Source organism: Hippoglossus stenolepis, chromosome 1 (genome assembly GCF_022539355.2).
Source record: "Hippoglossus stenolepis isolate QCI-W04-F060 chromosome 1, HSTE1.2, whole genome shotgun sequence".
Lineage (NCBI taxonomy): Eukaryota > Metazoa > Chordata > Actinopteri > Pleuronectiformes > Pleuronectidae > Hippoglossus > Hippoglossus stenolepis.
Window position 1 is genome coordinate 3764516 of NC_061483.1, and position 27318 is coordinate 3791833.

At 44.2% G+C, this 27318-nt stretch overlaps 1 protein-coding gene across 2 annotated transcripts in view; it reads left to right on the forward strand.

Moving 5' to 3' along the window:
• Positions 1-27318, forward strand: part of nav2a (neuron navigator 2a) — a 102336-nt gene that overhangs the window by 18200 nt on the left and 56818 nt on the right. For both annotated transcript variants that reach the window (XM_047339473.1, XM_047339472.1), the window contains exons 2-7: positions 6501-6618; positions 9764-9816; positions 19278-19350; positions 20127-20352; positions 20567-20623; positions 24554-24687. In XM_047339473.1, the coding sequence (XP_047195429.1) occupies positions 6501-6618; positions 9764-9816; positions 19278-19350; positions 20127-20352; positions 20567-20623; positions 24554-24687 (661 nt within the window). The remainder of the gene's footprint in view (positions 1-6500; positions 6619-9763; positions 9817-19277; positions 19351-20126; positions 20353-20566; positions 20624-24553; positions 24688-27318) is intronic.

Sequence of the window (27318 nt, forward strand, 5' to 3'; positions counted from 1 at the left end):
TGAATGTAATAAGGCTAATAGTCCTGAAGTTATCAGCGTAATTGTGTCTGGAAAGCGCTGCACGTGAGCGCCCTGCTCTGATGGGCAGAGCCGAGGTGCTCCTGGTGTCAGGGACACGCGAAAAATGTATTTTCTGATTTGTGATCTTCATGCTTGAACTTCAGTGGAAAGACTAAATGGTCCTCGACAGGTTGAGAACATTCACAGGCCTTAGTTCAGCTGTGAAACTCGAACATGGGATAAGTAAGATTTATCTTCATCATCAAGCTAAAAACAGAAGCTGCTGTTTCCTGCTGCTGCTTCATCTATTGTTGCTGTAATGTGGAAAATGTTAGTTGTGATTTCATTCAAATAAAGAGCTCGAGCAGTCAGTGGTTTGAGCAAATAGGTTCAGTTGTTTCTCCAAAATATTTTGCCTAAACTTGACACAATTTTTGCGTTAATTACAAAAGAATGTGGCAATAATTGAAGAGTAATCGTCTTACCTCCACCCAGGCTGATTGGCCAGTTCATCACCATATTACATACACATGCATTGAGATCAGATACATAAATCTGACCTGTTCATAAATATTAACATTCTACACATGTTAGTTTTTTCATTAAGATTTGTTTCTACTGCCCTTTTGTCCGGATCAGTGATAAAATCTACTTCCTGGGTCATATCTCATCAAGGTTTCAAGAAAAGGCCTCCAGTAGTTTTTGTGTAATCCTGCTAACAAACAGATAAGTAAATAACGATACTGTTGAGTTTAGGGATTTTGTAGGATAGCTTCTCGCATGTGGAGCTGATTATAAAGTTAACATCTAATATTAGTATATTCCACTATGCTGTGGAGCCAACCAGCTCCTGAAACTTAACACTGACGGACGAGATTAGAAAAGTTGTGGAGTAGCCTGAGGACAGATCCACAACACGAGGAGAGTCTTAATCTCATAGCAGTCGCAAGGAGCTTGATTTGTGCACATTGACAATTTTAATATTTGAACATGGGAAACTGGGACAAGTGTTGTTTCCAGTTTAAATTTGCAAGAAGATTTGCAAAGTGAACTCAAAAACCCACAGGATGAATAAACCATCACACACATTAACCCAAAAACTAATGTGGTTTTTCTTCTAAAGTAACGGATGATGCCGGCGTGTGCGTCAGCATCACTGCGGCGTTTGCTCAGCGAGCGGGTTCGCACTCCAGTGACAGTGACAGTGCAAACAGCAGCAGAGATGAGAGAGCAAAGCAGAACGAAGCGCTTGCTCCAGCTGAGTTTCACAGACGCTTCAAAACAGGAACGCACGACCACAACAAATCAAAAAGCACATCTGCTCGGCTCCTCCTGCTGGATCGTCAGCCGCCGTCGTGACTGGTCGTGACATTTGCAGCTGAGCCAAAAACAGAAAACACCCCCTTAGACTCAAGGCTCCCGATGTGATGCCCTTGTCCTCCTCCCCCCCCCCCGCCCAGCGCTGTGGGGATGACCCCTGTGCGTCATGCCCTTTCTGGAGGCATCGCACGGCGGCCTGGTGACTCAGCAGTCCGAGGGCAGCAGGGTGGATGTGAAGCAGATTAGTGTGTTTGTGTGAAGAGGAGGAAAGAAAGAGCTGCAGCTGTCTGAGCGAGTGACTCAACTGCTGCTCGTCACAAGCTCTGAAGAACTGATAGAGCTGTGAACTTGCACGTGGGTCCAGGCAGCGTGTGCCTGTGAATTAACAGAGTGAATAGTGTGTTTGATTAAATGTCAAGATTTACACAGATTCATTTCTCTGTGTGTGCAGAGTTTGAGTGAGTTGGCTACTGACCTTTGTGTGTTTGGATCTCAATTAGCCTCCATAAGATAAGATAATAATTTATAGAATATGTACAGTTGAAAAGGGGATTACACATCTAAGATAGTGGAATTGTACAGATACGTTTTCACCCCCGTCTGTTTGATTGTTGATTGGTTTTGTTTATACGCAAGATTACAGAAAAACCTCTGAATGGATTTCTGTGAAACCTGTTGGAAGGATTTTGTATGAGTTTAGAGAAGAACTCAAAATTTGGTGCCGATCTGAATCTTTCTTTCACCATTTTCAGCGTTTTCTCATGGAATAATTCGTGGATCTTGATGAAAAAAGCAATCAGGCCCTTTAGGGACCTGATTTCTATAAGTATGTGAAGTTTGCCGCAGCTTGATTGGAATTAAAGGGACTGTAGGGCCTTAAGATTCTAGATAAACAAAGTTAAACCTGATTGGTAAAATGTTTCCTTGTGTTCTTGTGGTCCACACAAGATGATAAATGAATATAAATCATGCTTTATAAATAAAACCAGAACGATCTAACTATGAAACACAAAACGGGTCGGCGTTAAAGCTAAATGGGATTCAACATTTTGTTCATGTCAGGTGACAAATTCCCAAAGCAGGACGTCAAAAGACTGGATGGGGCCACATACGACACTTTCCATAAGGCCCTGACACCGTGAGTGACTCAGTGTCACGTTGCTCTCTTTGGTGACGGGAATGTCTCCGACTCCACAACCAATTTACAGATCCTAAAAAAGACCCCTGTTCCTCAGAGGTTACTGAGAACGAAAGGGATTTTCCCTCTTGAGAAATGTCTCCGTGCATCAGACTGTTAACAGACCCATCACTGTGTTGATGGATGTGTCGGGCACTGGAGAGGAAGGTTGTATTAATATGCCAAGACAACGTAATGTGTAGGCGTATTAATAAAGACCTTTTCATCATATCTAAATGTGTCATGATCTGAAGATGACGTGTATAGACGTTCAAAACACAACATTTTACTTCCAGCACTTTGCAATGGGATTTGGTCCAAATGTCTTGGTGTCCAGAATAAATCCCACAGTCTCTGGTCATCCCCTGACTTCAGATCATCTAGCGACAGCAGCTGGTTGATATTTCCATGGATTCACGTTTCCCAGAGGCTGAACACAGAAGACTCTGCGTGTGTCCAATTTCTGGTTTACCTGCAAAACTGACTATTCCCTCATTTTCTGATACACTGTGTTTGGTGTGGACTTGTCCAACTAAGCTGCTGTGCCTGTGTCCAGCGTCACAGAGCCACAGGCGTGATGACTCTCCCATCATGCATTGAGGCTGTAGGGTTATTAAAGATAGTTTATACAGTAAAGCTGCATCTATTCAAACAGTCGGCGAACCGAAGAATTGTTATATTGTTTGAGTTTCAATACTTTTAACCAGTTCCTCATTTTGAGGAATCAAAGCCTGTTTATACACAGAACATGTTTTCATTTAGCGAAATCAGCCGAAGCTGAAAGGGAAGCTAACTTTTCTCGATGCTGTCGGAAATATCTGATCACAGATTGATCATGGGAAGGAGAAGAATCTGCTTATGAAGATTGCTGTCGACATATTTCATTGGGTACAAAAACATTATTCAGGATCGATACACTCGTGAATGGACAGAAATCAAATCTACACTTCTCTGTTACTAATAACAATGCCTCCCTCTTATCCAGTCAATTGGCTCAACTTCTGATTTAGTGACAACATAAATTCATCAGTTGTTTGAAACCCGGGGGGAGATTTGATTATATTTTCTGTTCAATATGCAGAGTGGTTCCCTGTGAGCTGCAGGTTGATAACACACAGAGTCAATACTACTCTTCTCCAGTGGCCGTGCAGATTATTAAAACCTCTGTCACTTCTCATCACCACCCACTTGATCTTCTTCCTTTCGGATCAAAGAAGCTCCAATAAATCTGTGGTTCAAACACTTGATCCAGATTAATGTTCTTAATGTTCCGAGGCCTGTGCATGTGACTGGTGGAACGTGGTTCCAGTTATTTATCGTTGTGGTGACAAGGAGTTCATTCTCGTTGCCTCTTATCGCCAAAAGCTCTCAACTCTCGTCTTTCCAAGTTTAGTTCATGTCTGAAAGCAGTTTTAAATTAGTATTTCTGCTGAGTAAAGTATATATCGAGTTTGTAAATTAGTATTTCTATTTTCTGTTGCTTAATATTTCTGCACAAAGTTTTGAAAAGTTCAATTCTCAGGTTTTAAAATTACCTTGTGACTCCTCCTTGTCTTTCCCCTCACGACCCCCTGAGGCTATTAGCCCCCTCCCCCCCTCCACGTTTTCCACCACTGTGACTGACAGCTGCCCATTTCACCTCGTTTTTAATTACACTCCAACCCCTCAATTTACCTGCCCCGAAACTACATCAAAGAAAAACCTCCACACGCACACAAAAGCTCCTCGGCACTGCACTTCCTGTTCCGCATGAGCAGCTGAGTGTGTGAACTGAAAGCTCGGAGTCTAATCCCGCTGCTGAAAGGCTTTCTTAAGCTCCGTGTGTCACTCAGGACTCCGTTTCTCAACTGTGCATTTGTGTTTGGCTACGCAGCTCCGAGGCTCTTTGTGTTCAGTGTGTGGTCGTGTACTCGCGCGCACCTCGTTGCGTGAAGACGAGTGTGCGTCTTTGAAGCGCTCCCACCTGTTGTAAGTCGTCATGAGAGACGGTGATTCATCCGATGAGTGGCGTGTCAGGAAAGCTCAAGGTCTGTTTACGGTGCAAAACACAAAGAAACAAGGGTCACAACCGTGCCACACACCCGACACACATGTTGTGTGTCGGGTTTTCAGCGCAGGCTCGACCTCAACGGTGCTGTGTGTGCGCTCATTCGGTGCTAATGGATGCTCTTGAGTTTCACAGTAAAGAGACAGAGAGGCTGATATTCTAGTTTCCACTCGGGGAACTGGGAGAGATCAAACTTGTGAGTAAAGCTGCTTTCAAACGTGCACTACGGTTTGGACACTCTCCTTCAGGAGGCTGAATGTCAGAACAGAAATGTCCGAGTCAGCTGATCCGGAACTTTAGCTGCAGCACCAAAAATGTCTTGAAAACATCAGAGTGAGTCCCTGTGAGAGTAGAGCAGGGAAATGGAAGAAAACAAATAAAGAGGAACCGTACAAATATGTCAACTTGGACAAGAAACAAGATTCAAGAGCTTTCGGTGTCAAGGGCCAACGCTGGTGTGGACGTGTAAACAAAAACACTGAGCTTTCTGCAGCAGAATTTATACGTCATGTCCAGAGTCTGAAAAGAGCTCAAGCATTTGACTCATCTATTGACATTACAGTTTCTCCCCTAAACATCCGAATAGCTCTGGTTAGCTTTAGTAGCTGTTTTATCTACAATCGATGGTTTCAGCTGGAAGGAACGAGTTTTTGTTTTATCCTGCTGTCACAGCTGCTCTTTGTCTTCATGCACGTGTAGGTAAACAATCAGAACAATCTGCAGCCTGGTAACGTGTGTAGTAATCTGCTTTTTTAAGGAGAAATGTTGCAGGGAAATCAGGTTTATCTCAGGTTTATCTCAGGTTTATCTCAGGTTTATCTCAGGTTTATCTCAGGTTTATCTCAGGTTTATCTCAGGTTAATCTCAGGTTTAGCTCAGGTTTAGCTCAGGTTTAGCTCAGGTTAATCTCAGGTTTATCTCAGGTTTATCTCAGGTTTGTCTCAGGTTAATCTCAGGTTTATCTCAGGTTTATCTCAGGTTTATCTCAGGTTTATCTCAGGTTTATCTCAGGTTAATCTCAGGTTTATCTCGTCCTTTATCCGATTAAGTCACATTTCTTGAGGGAATGACATTACAGCAGAAAGCCGACAGTAACCCAGTTACTTAAACGTCCTGATTCTCTCTCCCCTGTCATCTCTGCACCAGACGGTCGTACAGTAACAGCTCCTGCGTTTGTGTGTGACAGCGAGAGTGAGGCGCGCAGGGAGAAGTGTCTTTATTTAGCTGAGCTGTCGCACACGTCTCTGCGGGGCTTCTCTTCTGAAGTTGCACTTTTCAAACACTCTCAGCAGTTTGTGCAAAAAAAACCTCACAAAGCTGCAGACTCACGAGGTATCAATTTTATCAAACGTAACACTTTCTTCAGCGGGAGAAAAAGTTCTGTGCAGCTTCTCTTCCGACCTCTGTGTGTCCTGTTTGTAAAAAAAAAAAAAAAATCTCCTTAAAAAATGGAAACTCACTCCTCCGGAGAGGCAGTAAAAGAGAGAGTTTGGCAACTAATTATGAAGGAAGCTATTCAGATTATTCAGATGCTTGCTCTGCCTCGCTCCTCTCCTCCCCCCAGGCAGTGAAGGGTCTTTTCTGTCCCCAGAGAGTGATGTCAGCATGGCCCATTGAAAACAGCCGCCGTGCGCTGCGAGATGAATGCCCCGGCTCAACACAATGGCCCCAATTTGAATACCACGCGGATATGTGCCAGATCGGAGCCCCAACAAAAGAAGGAGGGCTACTCTGCTCCCATTCAACCATGTTGTTATTTTATTAGAGTCGTAAATTTGCTTCAACCATTTATACCTTTTGTAGTTTTCGAGTGTTTATGGAGTTTGAAACACGTGGAGGACCTGACGGGGTTTCCCCCCCCACACACCCCCACACCCCACCCCTGTATCCCGGACTGGATTTTATTTCCGTTAGCTCGTAACTGATTGCCACGGTTGTGTTTGTGTCTGACTGCAGATCTACACGGACTGGGCCAACCATTACCTCGCCAAGTCAGGAAACAAGCGTCTGATCAAGGACCTGCAAACAGACGTCACGGACGGAGTGCTGCTGGCCGAGATTATCCAGGTCGTAGGTAAGGAAATCACACGTTTGATTTTAAAAATCTGGAAGCTCGCTCTCATCGTGTGAGGGCTGAAAGAAATATGTGAAATATGTCATCTAGTTTTGTTTAAAGATCCGAGTGACAAGCTGCTGAAGCTTCATTTACAAACAGGAACAACATAAAACAAGCTTTTCTTCTGATTTAACAATTTCAACATCAATCCGGCAAAGAGTTTATTTAAAGATGAAATGGTTTCTGCCAGATATGTGGATGAGTTCAAGTTCCTCGTCTCCAGGTTGGCTCTTCACTTCTGAGTGAAGTGTGAGAAGAAAGTGTTGTTACCTCATTTAGACACTAAGAAAAGCTTACATGTATTTAGTGATATGTGAGATTTAGACTTTAATTAATTTGCTTTAGTATCACTTGAGTGATTTTTACTGAAAACTATTTGCAAGAAGTAGAACTGCAAGAACACCCAATAAGAAAAAACATATTGTAGAAACCAAATTAAATGATATGGTGTTTCTGCTTTACATTCATTTCAGCCCATCTTTTATTCACTGTCTCATTTTCACTTTGACCAACATGCAGTTTAAAATGTTTTTAAGTCTCTTGACTCTAAATTAAATTGGTTATTTTCTAATTCTTGAAGAGCAGCTCCACTGTACAGTGAGCTCATGAGACAGCAGATGTACGAGGAGAGTCGGCCGAGTGCAAGCTGTGAGTGTGAGCGGTCCCTCTGTTCTTTTGACCCTGGTCTGTGCCGTCATCGCTCTTGTCATCTTGTCTCTGTCAGTTCTTCTGCCTGGAGGCCGGAGCAGGCCGACGCCAGCTGACCGCTGACTCAGCATGTCGCTGCCTCTCGATGCTCTCGCTCTCTTACCCGGAGTTTCTCACTCAGATTGTATACTTCCTGTGTGAGACGTTTTCAAACAAGTGATTCATTAAGTTAACTTACTTTGATATTTGAAAAAAAGAAAAGACTGAAAATACCAGAAATATCCACGTGTCCTCAAAGCATCTGCTGAATGTTTTCTTTTAATTCTTGTGATTCAACTGAACTGGTGCTCTGACATTTTGCTAAATAAACAGATGTGATATATTGATCCAAAAGATTTCTATACACAGTCACATGAAAGTACAAGTTATGTGAACTATCTGCATTTTCCTGCTCATCTCCTGCGATTATCTTCTTTAATAACGTCATCACGACTACACAACGTTATGAGTTGGAGGGAAGCTAACAGAGACGTTAGCTTTCTGCTGCAAAAATAAATAATGTTAATGATTGTAGTTTCTTTTCTAGATAGATTTAAACAGGACGATTGTCCCCTGGACAGTTAGGGGCCGTTTTCAGAGGGTTGATATGGAACCATTATGAAGCATGTCTATCTTTCTGGCAGGCGATTTGTAACCTGATTGTTCCAGAACTAAAATACAGGGTTCAGGTACTTTCATTTCTTGAAAAAAGGTTTATGAAAAATGTTCCTGTGGCTGAAAATGTTCCACAGCATCATCCAGCTCCTTCTCTAACACACAGTATCTAGTCCGAGCACAGTATTCACACAGTGCATCCGCTCTGACAGCTGACCGCTCTGGTTCAAACAACACAAACAGAACCGTCCGCTCACCTGTTCTGTTCTGCCGCCTCCCGTCCACACGGAGAAACCTCACACCGCACATTTCACGTTTCGCTGGTGAAACCGGAGCAGCGGCCGGCTGGTGTCAGAGCAGCCTCACTGGGACAAGGACCAGATCGGATACGGCGCCTGTTTATACATTCGACCGACTTATACCAAAGGTCAGGAAAAGGAAAAGCTCGTGAAGTTCTGAGATGAATGTTTCCAGCTAATTTCAGCCAAATCATATATTGTGTTTTGTCTCGTGACACTTGAGTCCCGTCTTCATCTCGTCCGACTGCCGCGCTGTAACCAGACAAATTATGTCTGGTCATTGTTTATTTTTATTTCGGGAACATTTATTCTGTGCGGATGTTTTAATTGTGTGTCTCACAATTACAGAGTGGCCGTCTCTTGTGGGTGTCACTCACCACAGTGTGTATTTTATGTCAGGAAGCACACAAATCACAGCCAACAGTAGTAGTGTTCAATCCTTCATGATTTAATTATGTTTGTTTAGGCTATTTATACAAAGCGTAGAATTCTATTTGCTATGTTTGTCAAATATATTCAGTCATGATGATACAGCTTTTTAAAACCAACGTTTGCTAAGGCTGATTGAAACCTCTAAAATGTTATTTCAGTAAGTAGACGAGGATTAGTTTTATACGCAGGACAGAGTAAGTGGACTTTCTTAGATGTCCTCTTTTCACCTTTAACATAAACTACCACTGCATCTCTTTGTTGGTTGTTTCCAGCAAATAAACGTTTCATCTCGGCCAAATTTGAGTTTTCATTATGAGAAATCAATTATTAAACTAAAGAAAAGCTGAGGAAGAAAAGTTAGACGTATCTTCTATCAGATGTTTTTCTGGACAAAGTTTTTCATTTCGTTTACATTGAAAAGATAGATTCTACATTTTTTAAATAAGAATATTCAAAAATTATGAACATGATTAAATCATTGATTGATTGAAATATGCAGATTCTGTGCCATTATTTTATTCAGCACAGGATGCAGGGGTTGTAGATGATATGTGGTCCTGAGGTGGAGCTGCGCTGTGGGCCCCACCGTGCCTCCTGATGCAGGAGGCTGTGCTTGGCACAGTTGTCAGCTGTGAGCCGGGCGGCAGTGTCTCAGCTGCTGTGGGCCGGGCCTCTAATGGACGGGAGGAATCCCTGACACCACACACACACACACACACACACACACACACACACACACACACACACACACACACACACACACACACACGCCCCCTTTGTAAAGCAGCAGCCCGACACTCCCATGCTGGTCGGGCCCCCAGCGGCCCCCGTTCCCATTTGCTGTGACTAGATAGTGTTTCATGTCTCAGTGGGAGGAAAGTGGGGGGGGGGGTCAGAGTTACCGGCATGAACACCTCAGCTCTCCTCACTCGGCCAGAAACTGTCTGGACACACACACCCACTCACTGGGATCTCCACTGGAAACAAAAGAGAGGATCTAACTGAACCAAACACAGCTGACGAGCGTTTTCTGTCTCTGTCTCTGTCTCTTCTTTTTTGTTCCTCCTCAGCCAATGAGAAGATCGATGACATCAATGGCTGCCCCAAGAGCCGCTCTCAGATGGTAAGTGACCTCCCGAGCTTGTTTTGGCAGAACGTTGTGAAGTTTACGCCTGTGTGAAGTAAAACACGTCCTCATGCCGCCCCCCCTCCCCCCCTCGGTCGGTCGGCAGTGCAGAAGTCACTGGTGATAGTTGTAGATGGGGATGGTTAGTTCATTTATTTTTACTCTTGTGGTTTGCGGGCTGCCGTTAGTGAAACCTCTGGCTCAGACCTCTGGCAGTTGGCTCTCAGTTGAAAGCACCACAGGCTTTGGTTTTTGGGGCCTCGTCTTATTTCACTTGCAGACGGAAAGAGAGTGAAAGCGGGCAGGGAGCTTCAGCTCTGATGACAAAGAAAATGTTTACAGTCGGGATGTGTGTGTCGTTGTGTACGGTGACATTCGGCTGGTACAGTATGTGAGTGGGCGTTTTTCTTCCCGGGCGATGCTGGTGGGATCTCAGGTGCTCTCGCAGTTCTGTGTTCTCAGTGGGAATTGAACCGCCGGCCCCGAGACAGGGCTGCCCTCCGCTGAATGTGACGGGTCATAAATTGGGCCAGTGTGCCAGCTGAGGGGCTATTTGTGGCCACCGAGCAGACTACCGAGGCCTCTCAGAGCACCGGAGAGACAGAGCGGGACACACACACCCGTGGCTAACAACTGAAGCACAGCTGATCCCTGAACCCTCGTTCAATGTTTTTAGTCTTTTTACGTTTTGCTGATTTAACACTTTTAGAGAATTCCCCTCTCTTTTAAATAACAAAAGCCTCAGAGCCAGGATTTGTTCTCAGTTTCTCGTATCTGTGTTAAAACAGCACGGAGCCGCAGCCTGCATGTAGTCCGACTCTCTCCTGGTCGTCCTGGATGACACAGCTTCTTTAACTCTTGGGTTTCCTGTCCGAAAGACGCACAGTTTTTGTATTTACACGTGACTTCATCAGAACAAAGTACACAACCAGACACCCATGGGAAAATCTTAAAATAGCAACATCAGAAAGGTATATTCAGGGAGGTGTGAATACATGCAGCAGAACCACAAAACCCTGAATAGGTAGTACAAACACTCACAGCTCAAAATAACAGCACAACCTTTAGTGAGGATTTTGAAAATGTGAAGTGCATAAGAAAACCTAAAAGAAACGCGGGATTGTTTCTGCTGCCAAAGCAAAGAGCAGGAGACGAGCACTTAATGCCTGTTGAGGTTTCTCTGTTTAACTTTTACTGTATTTCTAATTTACTGGGAGCTAATTTACAGCCTGTGGGTTGTTGTTCTATTAAAAGACAATTCAGTTATCACCACCGAGCTGCCTCATGTTCCACTGATAGAATAATAATGTGGAAGTGTCTCCGGCTCTGTTCATCATCACGATGTTTAGTCTCGTTAACTATTCCCTTTTTTTTTTGTTTTTGTGAGAAGCTGTTTTTTAAAACCAGAGCCGAAGCAGAGAAAACCTATAACAGGATTCTTATATAATTATTAACTCTTTATTATGAAGTCAGTAGTTTTTGCTGGGATCCTGTAGTGATGAGGAATCTCTTTCTAGTCATCAATCAACATAGTGCAGAAATAAATCACACATTGTGTAGATATCCCCCCCGGCCCTCCCTCTCTCCCATGGTATGTTGATCTAACGTACAGCTCGTTAACAAGCGACACATTGTGATACTGAAAAACCTAAACTTAAATTTGTATTTCTAAGAATCTATACATCTACATATATGTTTACATTGTTTATTTGCTATATATTTTTCCTCTTTTGACTGTTTACACTAAGTCCCAGTTAAAAATGTCTCCTCCCTCTGCCCCACTCATTATGAACCAGGCCTCTCCCTCAGCGGAGGTCCCCGCCCCACCCCCCCCCCCACTCGCTGCTCGCCTGTAATTGAGTACGTTGAGCTCTCTGGTCTCAGAGGTCCGGGCGTCTGTGGTCTCTGTGGTTGTGTTGTGCTGTTGTCAGTCCTGTGTGAGCTCTCTTCCATCCAGCTCCTCTGTCGTCTGCAAAACTCTGCACAAGCAAATCAAAAGCTAATTTTGCTTATTTTTATAACGTGGATTGAAGCAGTGTCGTATGGTTTATGGATAACGGAAAATCAAAATCTGCTTTTATTTTGAATGGATAAGCTCAGATGTTGCGGTGTGTGTGTGTGTGTGTGTGTGTGTGTGTGTGTGTGTGTGTGTGTGTGTGTGTGTGTGTGTGTGTGTGTGTGTGTGTGTGTGTGTGTGTGTGTGTGTATCGCTGCGTAGAATCTCAGTAAATCTGTCAGCTTAAAAGCAGAATCCGAGGCAGTCAGGCGGCACTAAGGGCAGGTGCAGCCGCAGTCATTATGCAAATGTCTGCTTTGTGTTTTGTCGTACAGTCAAAACAAACACACACACACACACACACAAACACACACGGGGGTCCTGAGAGTGCAGTGGGCAGCTGAGTGCGAGAGACCACTTTACTCCACTTGATTTCATTGCTCTCAAACCTCGGTAAAGCTGCTGCCCATTACCAGCAGTTAACTTAACCTCTGTCTCTAAATGAGTAAACATGGAAATAAGCTCCATCAGTGGAATAAACCGTCGCCAGCAGAGGAGCATTGTGGGTAGCCAGGCCCAGGAGAGCGGCTGTTTTTACAACTGTCACATCCTCGTGAAACCGACCCCCCCATCATCGGGTCGTTCCTCTACCACCCGGTCAGTCCTGAGCACCGGGTGTTGATGTGACACTTAGCTGCTGAAACCACACAGGATGCCACACACACACAGACACACAAAGAAACACACGGGGTCTCGTCCACGTTCGGGGGAAACTTCAACAAGCACTACTAATGATTTGAATCAAAATCAAAACAGCTGATGTCTGACAGTCCCTGATTTACCCTCTGGTGCGGCAGCGTCATTTAAAAACCTCCACATGCTATGTAAATATTTTTTTTCTTTACCTGATCAGAACACACCCACCACTTCACCAGAGAGCTCCCAGTCACTGGTGTCTGTGTAGTGTGACTCTGTCAGGAGAGAAGATCTCTGATTCAGACCGGGCTGTCGATGGATGTAGATTTTTGTTTTCGTCGTCCTGTAGATGGTGAAGCTTTATGCAGGTAAGCTCAACAGTTTGGTTCGTGTTTGATCAAAGGGAGAGGTACTTTCTGTGTGTGTGTGTGTGTGTGTGTGTGTGTGTGTGTGTGTGTGTGTGTGTGTGTGTGTGTGTGTGTGTGTGTGTGTGTGTGTGTGTGTGTGTGTGTGTGTGTGTGTGTGTGTGTGAGAGGCGGAAGAGAGAGAAATCCCCAGTTTTGTCAGCTGGTGAAAAACTCCGTCCATCACATGGGCGACTGTAAACAACCGAGCGATCACGGTTTCTGTTTCCAAGCAACCAAAGAACAACTCCAAACTCTTTATTTCTCAGAACACAGACACAGAAAGCTGCTGAGCCTCGGTCAACAGAAGCTTCTTTCATACGGATCCTGCCATGGTTCCATCAAGAACACTCCTCGTTATCTCACCTTTGCCGTAGTTTAACATATCCTCGCTCTCTCGCTCTGTGGCTACATCCATACTTCTACGTTTTCGGGACTTCCTCCGCAGACGGCATCAAGGTGGAGCAGCCACGTTCCCCTTTTCTGGGTTCGTGTACTTTTTATACGACGGAATAAAGTCTACAGGCAGAATCAGAAACAGAAACACTAATCTAACACAACTCGGACGCAGACTGAGCCATGAGGTGATAGTCGTGTTTGTCCCGTATACAACTGTTGTCATTTGTCGAAAAGTCGACGTGTTTGCATGTATGTGTGTGTCGATACTGCTGCATCACTTTCCTTCAGCAAGCGGTGAAAACAGGTTCCTCTCGGAGACTTTGAAACCTCCGCAGGGAATGAGTCAGGTCAATGTCAAAGTTCTGCAGGAAGCTGGGAGCTGCTATATGTGAAACCTGCTGACAGAGTGAAGGTGTGTGTGTGTGTGTGTGTGTGTGTGTGTGTGTGTGTGTGTGTGTGTGTGTGTGTGTGTGTGTGTGTGTGTGTGTGTGTGTGTGTGTGTGTGTGTGTGTGTGTGTGTGTGTGTGTGTGGGTTGTGTGGGCAGATGCTGACAGATTTAGTTACATATAGATACACACACACAAACACACACACACATACTGATGCGACACGTTGTCTCACAACCATGTGACGTGACCGGATTCCACAAGACACAACTTTCACAAAGTCAAATGACAGAGACTCTGTGTTACACTACAGTCAGTTAGTTACAGTCAGTTACACTGAGTAACTACAGTCAGTTACACTAGAGTCTGTAACACTACAGTCAGTTACAGTCAGTTAGTCAGACAGTTACACTGCAGTAACTACAGTCAGTTACACTACAGTCAGTGACACTACAGTCAGTTACAGTCAGTTAGTTACAGTCAGTTACACTACAGTCAGTTACACTACAGTTATACTACAGTAAGTACAGTCAGTTACACCATAGTCAGTTACACTACAGTCAGTTACACTACAGTCAGTTACAGTCAGTTAGTTACAGTCAGTGACACTACAGTCAGTCAGTTACATCAGTTAGTTACAGTCAGTTACACTACAGTCAGTTACAGTCAGTTATTACAGTCAGTGACACTACAGTCAGTGACACTACAGTCGTGACACTACAGTCAGTTAGTTACAGTCAGTTAGTTACAGTCAGTGACACTACAGTCAGTTCAGTTACACTCAGTACTACAGTCAGTTACACTACAGTCAGTTAGTTACAGTCAGTTACAGTCAGTTAGTTACCTTAGTGACACTACAGTCAGTTACAGTTGCAACATATTGAGAATGACATATAAGCGGCCTGGGAAGAACCCCTTACATTTAGCTGTGTTTTATGACACTTATATAATTTATGTTATCAGGCCACTTCCTTCTTTCTCTTGTGTATTTCTCTGAGAACTAGACGATCACGTGCAGGACTGTTCGGCCCTGGTGGAGCTGACACATTTAGCCAAACTCAGAGAACAAAGACAAAACAAAGGCTCAAACTGTAGGTCACCTACTTTGGAGGACGCGGTCTGCGTGGCCCATGACGGGGGCGGTGTTTGTGGTCCACGTAGACGGCTAAGGCTGAACTGAAATGAGAGCGAATCTCTGCGATCGATGTCACCAGCATGTGACGTCCTTGTTGAGCTGCAGTGGGTCTTTTAACATGTGCACTATTAGCTGCTCGGTTGAGTTAAAGCATGATGCTCAAGCATGAGTCGCCTCAAAGCTTGGCGGCGTCGTTAGTCAGGGAAGTGCAATGAATCCTGGGAAAGGTTAGGCTGGGAGGCGTCTACCTCATTTCCATTTGAATCACTAACTGCTTTCTGAAGTATTTTGACATGAAAAAACAGTCAAATACAAAGAGTTGTTGCGTAAGATTGTCTGTCAGCAACTTCGATTTAAAAATATCAGCCTCAGTTTCAGTGTTCTGTCATTTTCTGCTTCAGACTCAGAGCCCACGGTCACACTCCCTCCCTCTCGCTCGGTTTTTCATTCTCTCTCTCTCTCACACACACACACACACACACACACACACACACACACACACACACACACACACACACACACACACACACACACACCCCTGTGATGGGAGGTGGTGTTTGTTCAGAGGGTTGTTGAGGCTGCCCGGCCTCATGCTGCTGCCAGGAGCCGGAGCAGAGCAGGAGGTGACGGCGGCGTGGAAGGAGGCGTGAAGCCTGGGAGAGCAGATCTTTCCTCCAGGCAGGTACGAGCTTCCACACAGAGCTGGAGGCGACACTGTGACTGTGCGGATTCGTCGCTGAGCTGCTTTTGACTTTATTTTTGTTGTTGTGATGATGATCAGCAGATTTAATGGTAATTTGTTCACTTGTTGTGGCCGTGTTCGAATTATTTTCATGTTTTCGATCGATTATCAGCCAGTTGTCTTAATGTTTAGAGAATAGAAGAGTAGGGAACTGAAGACAAAACCCAATAACTTTAAAAAGCCAGGGACATATTTGGCTTTTCTACATTCCTGTTGTTAAGCAGGAGTGTATAAAGGTTGGAGCAGCTGAATGGAATTCAAGTTGTCCTGTCGATAACTCTACAAACACAAAGTAATGAGTAAAGACGTCTAAGCTCGTCACTAATGGTTGTTTGCTTTTATTCCACAAAGAGGAATGACGACCGGGAACAGATTCAAACCAAAGATTACACAAACAGCATCTTAGACAAACGTCTACACCACACTTACTCTAACTCGTGGAATATATTGATGATCACAGGCCGATTGGGGATTTAGAATCAAAGAGAAACACAGGCAGGTTCTTTCAGTTCATTTTCAAGGACACAATTAATCCTGGATTCTCGAAGCAGAAGTTCTTCTATCTCAGGAGCGAGTGTAGATTGTGACGGGACAGTGTCCCTCTGGTCCTGTCAGGGACATGTTTCAGTATTTAACCCCCCCTGAGAGGCGGCGCTCGGGTTCATCTCAGCAGGACGGGACTTAATGAAGCGTATTTTCTGTCGGCTGCTGCTATTTAAGTAACATCCATACCATGGGAATTTGGAGCCGGAGGGGAGTGGTTCAGTCCCTCATGTGAAGTTCGGGCCCCGGGGTATTAAAGCAAGTCTGTGGGTATTTCAGTGGAGGTCAGGGGGGTGTTTCAGAGAGAGGGTTATTTTTAAGGCGCTGTCGGCATTCAGAGAGGGACGCAGTCTGCATTCCTGCTGTTCCAGAGTATTCTGCTGTATCACCTCAGAGGACGACACATGTCAGCCCCTCCAACAGCTGTTTCTGGGGTCAGAGGTCACAGAAATGACAGCAGGGGGCAGCGCTGCAGTTTCAACTCAATCAGTGACCGGAAGTCTGTGGGCCTCTTGTTGTTGGGGGGGGACCGTGGCTCAGGAGGGAGATAGAGGACGGTCGGCCACTAACCTGAAGGTCGTAGGTTCCTTTCCTGGCTCCTTCGGTACCGGCTGTAGTGCACGAGTAGGATTTGAGATAGAGCGTATGAATGGGAAATGGGTGAATATGACAAAGCATGTCATGGAATCATTATTGCCAATTAAGTATTATGTAAATTATTAGTTTCTTGATCAGGTTAAAAAAAGTGTTTAACCAATAAGGAAATACTTCATCTTTTGCCACATCAGCACCAAATTATCATAAGTATCAGGACTTTGTAAAGATGGTGCAAAAAAATGAGTGGCTTCCGCAGAAAGAATCACAAATACATCTTTTGGTTGAAGAGACGGTTTTCTTTCAAACCGGTATCAATGCAGTTATTACCTAATGATCTGGTGATAGCAGCAAGTGATAATCTAGTTAGTGTCATATGAGGTAATTACATATGCTTGTGATTTTTCAATCTCAGTTTACTTCTTCAAATAATAAAATTTGATCTGATTTGGATCCTAATGAAAGTAACCAGGATACAGTGTAGTGTCTACAGCCAATAGCACTATAGTAGTGAGTCTGACTAATAGTAATAATTACCATTATTAGTGTTCGGTGTTAATATAATAATAGATTAGTGTGTTTCATTGATTTAGATTATATTGTGCCTTTAAGCAATACTATCATGTAAGTAATTGTAGTTTGTTAGTGACTGTAACTAAAGGTAATCTGGTAGAAGTAAGTAGTGAGATATCATTGTAATCTGAACTAGCAGTGATGTGTCGTAGTAAATGTAATAAACTAGTGAATAGAAGTAAACGTGTAACTCACAGCTGCACAGTTGCAGATGTGTTGTTAATAGATGCAGACGTCAGCTTGGTTTAATACAGAGACAGGTTTTCACTCCAGCTCCTCACCTCACAGTCGGGGACTTCCTAACAGGAGAAACACAGAGGGAGCTCTGGGTCAAGCTATATTTAGTCACCGCACATTAACTGTAATCATGTCATTAATCTTTAGAGGGGCGGCCCACACCCAGCCTCTTTCACCGAGGACGTGGTTCATGTGTGTTTTAGTCTAGAAACCACACACACACACACACACACCTGTCGTATCTCCACTCTACATCTTTCCTCCCTCGCCTGTGAGATCGGATTTAGCCGGTTATGCTTTAAAAATAGGTTTGTCCTGAGCGTATTGTTTCAGATACACCTCATTGAGTTGTACGTCTACTCTCACGTGAAATAAATGTCGCACTAAAGAAGATTTAGCACCTCTTTGACCTTTGTGCCTACTGTAAATGTGTGTAAATGTCCCTTCCACACTCACTGCTCTCGTTAATTGCTCTTCCTGAGTATCACCTTATAGTCAAACACTGTCTGTAACCTGGCAGAGAGACGACCGAGCCTCACTGACGTATGTCCACGTTGTACCTGGTGTGTTTGCTCATTAAAAAACAACAGTTGGTAGACTTTGATCGCGTCGATCACTCATCTGCAGCGATGAGTCCTGCTTGTTGACTTGTTTAATGTGGTTTACTTTGTGATTACGTGGTTCAGCCAGCAGGCATAATGGCTCCAAACAAAGCCCGTGTGCCTATCAAAGCCGCCCGCAGTCCAGTGACAGCTCAGCAGTCTGCTCAGGTTGCCAGGGCTGCTGTCATAGCAACTGAGGAGGTATAGATGGTTACCGTGGCCCCGCTGACGAACGTCTGCTTGGTTTGAATCCCGTTTTGACAATGTCACAGTCTGAGGTTTGCACAACACGATCATATGAATCATATGCAGCTAAATGACGATACCAGTGTGTTTTTAATGTGAAACCTTGATAAATAATATAGACATTTAAATTAAATTAGGTGAAACAACTTATTTCCTCACTCCTCAAACAAATCTCTATATATTCAGATGAGTCAGGGAAAGGAAGATGATAAATTTACAAATTCATATGTCGGATTCACTTCAAGATCAAGATTTCACAAAAACTATTTGACAGATTACCACAAAACTTAGTTAATTCATCATGTGTCGCGTGGGTACAGCCCATTCAATTTTCTTCATTGAAAAAAAAAAATCATATATCATATATATGTATAGAGTTTGTGCAATTTGTCGCAGCTTGATTGACAGTTGGGCCTCGGCGGAGGTGTGCACGCTACTGAGAGTCGTTCTAGTTCCTCGTATATCTGAGCCAGATTCACTCACCGTCCCAGGATTGTGGGGATTGTATATTTTGTGCCTTCTGATGCAGATGTGCATTATTATGTGTTTTTTAAACTATGATTTCAGATGTGTGCTCACTGTCATGAAATAAGTATTTACTGCCAAAGGCAAAACAAGGTCTATAGATTTTGTTTCCCATCATAACAGCCCATTGTCCCACTGGTGTGAAATCAATAAATATTGAATGATGTATTACCAACAGTTTTATTAATGTCAGCGTTGATGTCCGACACCTCTTTCCTCATCATTCTAACAGGTTAATATATTTTACGCTGCCGACCTTCCTTCCTACTTTCAGTTTTGCCGTAATGCTCTCGTGCAAACACCTGCTTCCTCTCACACTATACGAATATATGCATGGAGATGTCGTGTCTCACAGCTGCGTCTGTGTCTGTCTCTGCAGATTGAGAACATCGATGCCTGCCTCAGTTTCCTGGCAGCCAAAGGAGTCAACATTCAGGGTCTGTCTGCAGAAGGTAAGCTGGACTCCTGCACTTCTGCAACGAGCAGTAGAACCCGAACCTCCACCTACATGCACCAGGTGGAGTTTGGTCCTTTGTGCTGCGGAGGGAAAAAAGATGAGGCAGCACAACATGTCACACAGAAGCATTTGTTTTAATGGCACAGCCTTTTGTCACACTAAATTAATTTTTGGAAGGGGCTGGTTAGACCATGCATTAAACTAATGTACCGGAAAACTTACAACAGTGCAAAATTGTGTATTAATGTAGCCTATTTAAAAATGTACTGGCCTGATTTCTCTTGTCACGATACATTATTCACACAGGGAACCCAGAGACAACAGTGTTAGTGTGATGTCCACAAACAGATCCTGCAAGTTTTCTCATCTTACAGTCCTGGAACAAGCAGTTTAAATAAAGAAGGAAAACATCGAGCTCTTATTAAATACGGACATTTTAGAGTTTGCGTGTGCTTTTTAAATTTCTGTGATTAAACTGAAAATATGCAACAGGGATAAATGACGATGGTGTTGATGCTGAGCTTTGCACAACACGGCATTAAACATATGAATCATGTATAAATCTCATCTGCCACTTTCCATTACCAGTAGTTTTTACTTTTACAACTAACTCTACTCCTATTTTGCCCATGAATATATACATCTCATACTAGTACTGAGCTTTTCAGCCTAAATAACCGAGTGAAGGCAATAAAGGATTTTTCCTTCTCCTCCTCCTCGTCGTCCTCTTCCACTTTACAACTTCACGCCGTCCTTCTCTTTGACCCACAGAGATTCGTAATGGTAATCTGAAAGCCATCCTCGGCCTCTTCTTCAGCTTGTCCCGCTACAAGCAGCAGCAGCAGCAGGCCCAGCGGCAGCCGTCCCTCCCGTCCCAGGGCGCACACCCGCCCCTGAGCCAGCAGAGCAGCGCCCCGGCCCAGCTCGGCCACTCTCCGGCCCATGGGACCTCGGCCCTCTCAGCCCAGAGAGCAGCGCAGGCCGACATGCAGTCCAGGTGAGGCTCCCTCCTGGAAAACCCCCGGACAGACGAGGGAACCTTTGGTTGAATGGCTCTGTCTCTGATTTCTCTGCTTTCTTTCTGTTTCTACTCTTCTAATCCATGATAGTATCGCCTCTATCTTCCTGTTCACGCCTCCTGTCATTTTTAACTGTGACCCTGACCTCTCTGTCTCTGTCCTCTGCCACATCTCTCTTCTTCTCTCCTCTAGGGATGGATCTCAGAGTAAACTACTCAAGTTTTCCTTCGGTCAGAAAAAGACCTCTAGGTCAGATGCTCCTGCGTTTTGTTTTCTTGCTCCCCCCCCCCTCTTTCCACCTCCTCAACCCCTGTCTCGTCCCCTTCCAGGAAATAGGAAGGTAGAAATTGCCCCTAATCACGGATAACATTTCTTTTGTACTCTAATGTTGTTTCTTGTGTCTGTGGTTAAGGGTAATCTCTACTCCGAGCACCATCTAATATGCATGAGTGGTGGTGCCGAGCAGATAGGCACTAAAGCCCCAGGCTCAGTTTCTGGACAGGCCCTGTCTGTCTCGCACCCGCGCCTCATTTGGCAAGTCTGCTAAATGGGCTGTGAGAGACCTTTAGATAACCTTTAAGCAAGCGTGTGTGCGTTTGCCCGACGACCACATCGGCCACATAACGTGACGTTAATAATTAACACAGGAGGAATCTGTGGCTGGAATGTGTGTGTTTACAGTGTCGTTCAGGTTTAGCCTCAGTTTTTTTTTTTTGGCGTTTGTGTGTGATGCCGTCACGACTGTTTGCGTTCACGCTCCGGCCCCAGTTTGAGCATGTGGTGTCATATTGTGTGATAATGCACCTTGAAATTGGATTTAGGATGTGGTTTTGCATGCTGCCCATCCCGGACCCTGTCTGCACTGCACCTGCCCCACACCAGCTGCTCTCTGAAGCAGTGCAATGACGCCACCCCCAGGCCAGTGCTTGTAACTGCAACATGAAGCTCTCTTTTCTGCTGAGTTCCCTTTTCCTTCAAATATTATTTAAGCTTCATCAAATTGTGCTGCATTTAAATGTGCTTAACTTTAAGTGTATTTAACTTTGAGACATAAAAGATTCTCAATGAAAACCTGTTTTACTTTTGGAGTTAGGGTGAGATTATTCTACAATTCACCAATCTGTTTTATTGTTTTCTCAACAAATAAAAAAATACTTTAAAGTAATAATTAATATAACAATGTCTGAGATCAGTGCAAATGTGACAAATCAGTGGACATCAGTGTAATTAAGTTTTGTAATGTCAAAGAAACAATCAATATTATCCAGATATGGTCCAGATCAAAACTGTTTGGCAAATATTTAAACCTTTTCTCGAAGTGGAACAGCGAGCAACTCATTTCACATTTTAGATCCAAAACAATCGAGCCTGATTCCACTTAGAACATTTTTCAGATAAATACCAGGAAGCTTTAAGTTGATCCAGAGACAAGTTGTTGTTTTAAACTTCTGAGAAGTTACAGTAATGATATGTTATATCATACAGACATACTTTTAATCTGGTGTTTTAAATAACTCCTGTGTGGAGTGTGTGTGTGTGTGTGTATATAAAATATAAGCCAATAGGGGAGAGATAAGTGTGAGACTGTGCTTCCTCCAGGAAACAAATTTTAACCCAGTGCAGCTCATAGTGAATTTCAGAAATACAACGTGTAGATTTTTCAGATTGAATCAAATTGAACATTTCTCTCTGTGCTCTGACTGTTTCTGCCATAATTGCAAATCAAATGAGCTCAGACAGCTCTTGACTAAATAATATGGTGAAACCTATTACCTTGCAATGATGAGATAAATAATGGTCGGTCAGATTGAGTGGCAGCTCGGAAATGAGAGTTTCTCTAATGTACACAAGAGCTGAGAGAGAAAGATCTGTAATCTGCTTATCAGCGTCCGCCTCACAGTCCCAGCATGACGAGGAGCCAGCGCTGGTAAATTCACATTTTATTAGCCGCATGTGCCGCGGCCTGGTTAGATTACATAGACGTTACCAATGGCAACAGATCGATTTACAACATGGAAGAAAAGTGTCATAAATTATCCACGGTTTGTTTTAAGGGTTTATTCACCAGGGTTTATCCACCAGGTTTATTCACCAATGTTTATCCACAGGGTTTATTCACCAAGGTTTATTCACCAGGGTTTATTCACCAGGGTTTATTCCACCAGGGTTTATTCAACAGGGTTTATCCACCAGGGTTTATTCACCAGGGTTTATCCACCAGGGTTTATCCACCGTGGTTTATTCACCGGGGTTTATTCACCAGGTTTATTCACCAGGGTTTATCCACCGGGGTTTATTCCACCAGGGTTTATCCACCGGGGTTTATTCACGGGGTTTATCCACCAGGGTTTATCCACCAGGGTTTATTCACCAGGGTTTATCCAACAGGGTTTATCCACCGGGGTTTATTCACCAGGGTTTATTCAGGGTTTATTCACCAGGGTTTATTCACCAGGGTTTATTCACCAGGGTTTATCCACCGGGGTTTATCCACAGGGTTGATCCACCAGGGTTTATCCACCGGGGTTTATCCACCAGGGTTTATCCACCGGGTTTATTCACCAGGGTTTATCCAACAGGGTTTATTCACCAGGGTTTATTCACCGGGGTTTATTCACCAGGGTTTATTCACCAGGGTTTATTCACCAGGGTTTATCCACCAGGGTTTATCTAACAGGGTTTACCACCAGGGTTTATTCACCAGGGTTTATTCACCAGGGTTTATCCACCAGGGTTTATCCAACAGGGTTTATTCACCAGGGTTTATTCACCAGGGTTTATCCACCAGGGTTTATTCACGGGGTTTATCAAGGGTTTATTCACAGGGTTTATTCACAGGGTTTATTCACGGGGTTTATCCACCAGGGTTTATCCACCAGGGTTTATCAACGGGGTTTATTCACCAGGGTTTATTCACCAGGGTTTATCCAACAGGGTTTATTCACCAGGGTTTATCCACCAGGTTTATCCACCGGGTTTATCCAACCAGGGTTTATTCACCAGGGTTTATTCACCAGGGTTTATTCACCGGGGTTTATTCACCAGGGTTTATTCACCGGGTTTATCCAACAGGGTTTATTCACCAGGGTTTATCCACCAGGGTTTATCCACCAGGGTTTATTCACCAGGGTTTATCCACCAGGGTTTATCCACCAGGGTTTATCCACCAGGGTTTATCCAACAGGGTTTATTCACCAGGGTTTACCCACCAGGGTTTATCCACCATTTTTTAAAAATACTTTTTTGTTAATTTCACGTGGAATAATGTATTTTTGAGTGTTTCACAATTTGGTTTATATCCAATTAAAAATCTGGATCGAGTGCCATTCCAGTATCTTAAGAAATTCCCAAAGCATTTAATGTTAAGTAAAATGAAAAAATGCATCCACCCGTTTCATCGAATCCACTCCAGAAGTTAATGAGATGGTCGTTGGCTCGTAACCAACCCGTCCACCGGGTTCGGTGAGTGTAATCATAAATCTGAAGCGGGTTCGACCTCGCAGCCCAGGAAGAGAACCTTTCCCCTCAGAAACCAATAATTTACGTAATGAGTTCATTAACATTCAGGATGTGGAAGGTTACAAACTGAAAATGTGGAAAACAAAGTCTAGATTCATGGTCAGATTTTGGCAGCTGCTAGTTTAAACAGCTTATAAATATTTATGACTTTATTTGTGCAGCACTTTTCTTAACACGGGGACATAAGATCTTGGACAAGTAACAATAAAAGATTTGTTTTTACAGTGAAAGCTTCGTTACTGGCGGCTTCTGCCTGAAACGTGATGTAGCTGTTAGACTTGTGTTGTAGTTTGCACCCGTCCTGTAGACGCTCCACTCACCTTTTCCACTGTGTTCAATAAATGTGTAGTAAAAGTGCAGCTCGGCAGTGACCCCCGTGCTCTCGGTCCTAAACGTAAGTGATACCCTCCTGTTTGAGTTTACAGGCTGTAGACAAGATGTCTGTCCTTAGTGAAGGTGTCGTAAACCCGGTGGAACCTGTTGTGTGTCTGTGTGAGATCAAGACTTTAAACCAGATGTTCTCCTCTAATGTCATCACCCACCGAGTCTGTGATAAACAAACTAAACTTTGTGGCCTGTTTACGTCCCACTCTCTCTCTCTCTCTCTCTTTCTGTCTTTCTTCTCGCCTCTCTTCTGTCCTCCCTCTCTCTCTCCATCAGACTTCCCGGCCCCACAACGAGGGCGTCCACTGCCGGCGGTGACATCCCTCCCCGAGGCTCGGTCAGTGCTGCCGGGAACAGACGCAGCCAGGGCTTCAGTGACAAGACCAAAGCCAACTCGCACCTGAACAAAGGTAGGCCTCGCGTTGCACAATCCAAAGCACACACACACGTTGGTATGAATGGAAGCCGTGTGACCAGAGCGAGAACACAACTCCCCGTGGACACAGAGCGATGAGAGTGTGGTCAAACTTTCACACTGAAATATCTTTATGCTCCTATTTGAGTTACAAAATAAACTCTCCAGCTAGAAACGCTCTCGCTGCTGTGTGTCTGATTTGAATTATGAATCCTCCGGGTGCTTTTTGTTATCGTACTTGAGAATGCAAGTTAGCTGTGTTGCTTTGGGACCAAGAGGAAATATTAAAATCTGAGCCAGAAAGGAATGCATCCCCTTCAGCCGTGCTGAGAAATGAAAAATACATGAGCTTAAACTCAAAATGCTTTCAACTGAATAATTCCTCGTGGACACAGTAAGTTGTGATTGTGACCTCTGGTCCTCTGGTGTGATGATGGTGTTCATCCCCACAGGTGGAGAGGTTGCAGCAGGGTTTTAATTATTATTATTGAATATTATTGAATGTTTTTTTCTACCTGAAAGCTCCTTGAGATTCATAGTTAATTTCTCTGCGTAAGTTTCCCTGCCCACTGGTTTGCACCTTTTGGTTTTTCCTTCGAATCACCAGTCAAACACAGTTGCTCGTGTTTTTCTACTAATGATGAGGCTCATTAGCACTAATGACAAATGAATGTGCACATTATTTTCCACTACTGGAGAGGTTAATCCCCATTAGAGTCAATGACCCTGACATCGCCTCTGCAGAAGAGCAACAGGTCTTTTAACGGTAAACTTCTAAATGCAGCGACTTTATCTGAAGATCATAAAATCTGGATTTACTGGAGGCCTGCACCAGATTCCAGAATAGACCTGTGCACTTTCACATGTGATTATTCCAAACTGCTCTGACCCAGTTTAACTCGTCCTAACCAGCGAGTTCTGCAGCACACAGGCTGAGCGCGCTTGGCAGCGTGTTTAGTTGGACCCGTGTTGAAATAGCCTCTGTCACCACTCAGTGAGCCAAGGCTTTATATAGACTGTGTTAGTGTTCACAGCCTAAACTCATTACCCTGCATTAGACAGAGAATTCCGACCGCCCAGAGAGAGACGGGACGAAAGTGTGTGTGTGTGTGTGTGTGGAGAGAGAGAGAGAGAGAGAGAGAGAGAGAGAGAGAGAGAGAGAGAGAGAGAGAGTCTGTTGTCTGTGTTTAAACGGTGACAAATTAACTGGGACCACCACTGTAAGCAGCTCTGTTGGGCATTTATTCTGATGTGCAGCTCCACTGAGAGATGGGTGGACAGTTTGTGGACATGTTCACGGACGGTGAGAAAGAAAGCTGCAGGTTCTCATGGAAAGAAATTCAGTTTTTATAAAAATGCTTAGTGTTAGTTGCAGAAGTGTTTGCAGGTTTTTGGTAGAAAAAGGAAGAGTTGAACCCTTTTTCACTTTCTTGCACGGAGATGATCAAAACCCTTCTCATCTCTGGATGCTCAATGTGATGCTGCATTTAGCTTAGCTCGTCATAAAAACTGGAAACTAAGGGAACCGAGCTCAGTTCAAAGATAAAAAAATACCTGTGCGTTTGGGAGGAGCAGGTCACATGATTGGCAGCAGGTAAAATAAGAAACTGGTCAACCTTGCCCTGACATACAGCCAAGCCCCTCCCCTCTTGCCATAGCGCTGCACCACACTCCTCCTCCTCTTCCTCCTCCTCCTCCTCCTGCACTCTCTGGATGGCTGGACATGGTGTGGGACTGTCCCCTGCTCTCATGTCCACCTCCTCCTCTCCTCTCCTTCTGTCTCTGCTCCTGCTGGACGCCTGCAGCACCCATGAGGTTTGTCAGCTTGCACTTGTAGATCACCTTGAGCTGTAGGCCTGCAGGTCTTAGTTTTATATGGAGTAATAACTTGAGGTTTGCATTGAACATTTGGGAAGTTGGAAGCTGGGGTCAGTCAGATTTACTTGTTTGTTGCTGTTGTTGAAGAGAAATGAATCTTGATCGATTGTAGAATAGAAAGCAGATGTGTCTTCTTCTAAACTATGAAGCTGACACTGAATCAATCCTCGGTGACAAAAGGAAATTTGAAATCAAAGTCAAAGATGCACGTTGGGACTTATTTGCTGCACGTTGTGTTGCACATGCATGTTGTGGGACAGTGTTGCTGCAGGTTCAGATGGTTGCAGAGACACCTGCAGCTTCTATTGTGAGGCCCGAGCTGCTGTGTGTCAATGGCAGTGACACCAGAATGGAGTCACGTCGCTGCACGGCTGCACAGTCGACCTGAGTCTTCTCCTGCGCTCCGTGTTAACTTAAGGTGACAGCGGCTGGGTGTCCACCGAGTGACAGAGCGCTCTGTGGTTGTGTGTGTGTGTGTGTTGTGTATGTGCACGTCTCCATGTTTTGCGTGTGTGTGTGTGTGTGTGTGTTTGTGTGCCCTCGCTGAATGAATAGCCTTCTGATGAGCTGTAGCGTCACTGTTTGAGTGTATTCATGTGGAGAAACTTTAAAAAGTTTCAGTCTCGGCACAAAGGCCGGCTGTCCCTCTCACTTTTTGGAGCACAATGACTGAGGCGAGCGAGAGCGAGAGAGAGAGAGAGAGAGAGAGCGCAGGCCTCTGAAACCCCAACATGATGAGTAAGCAAAG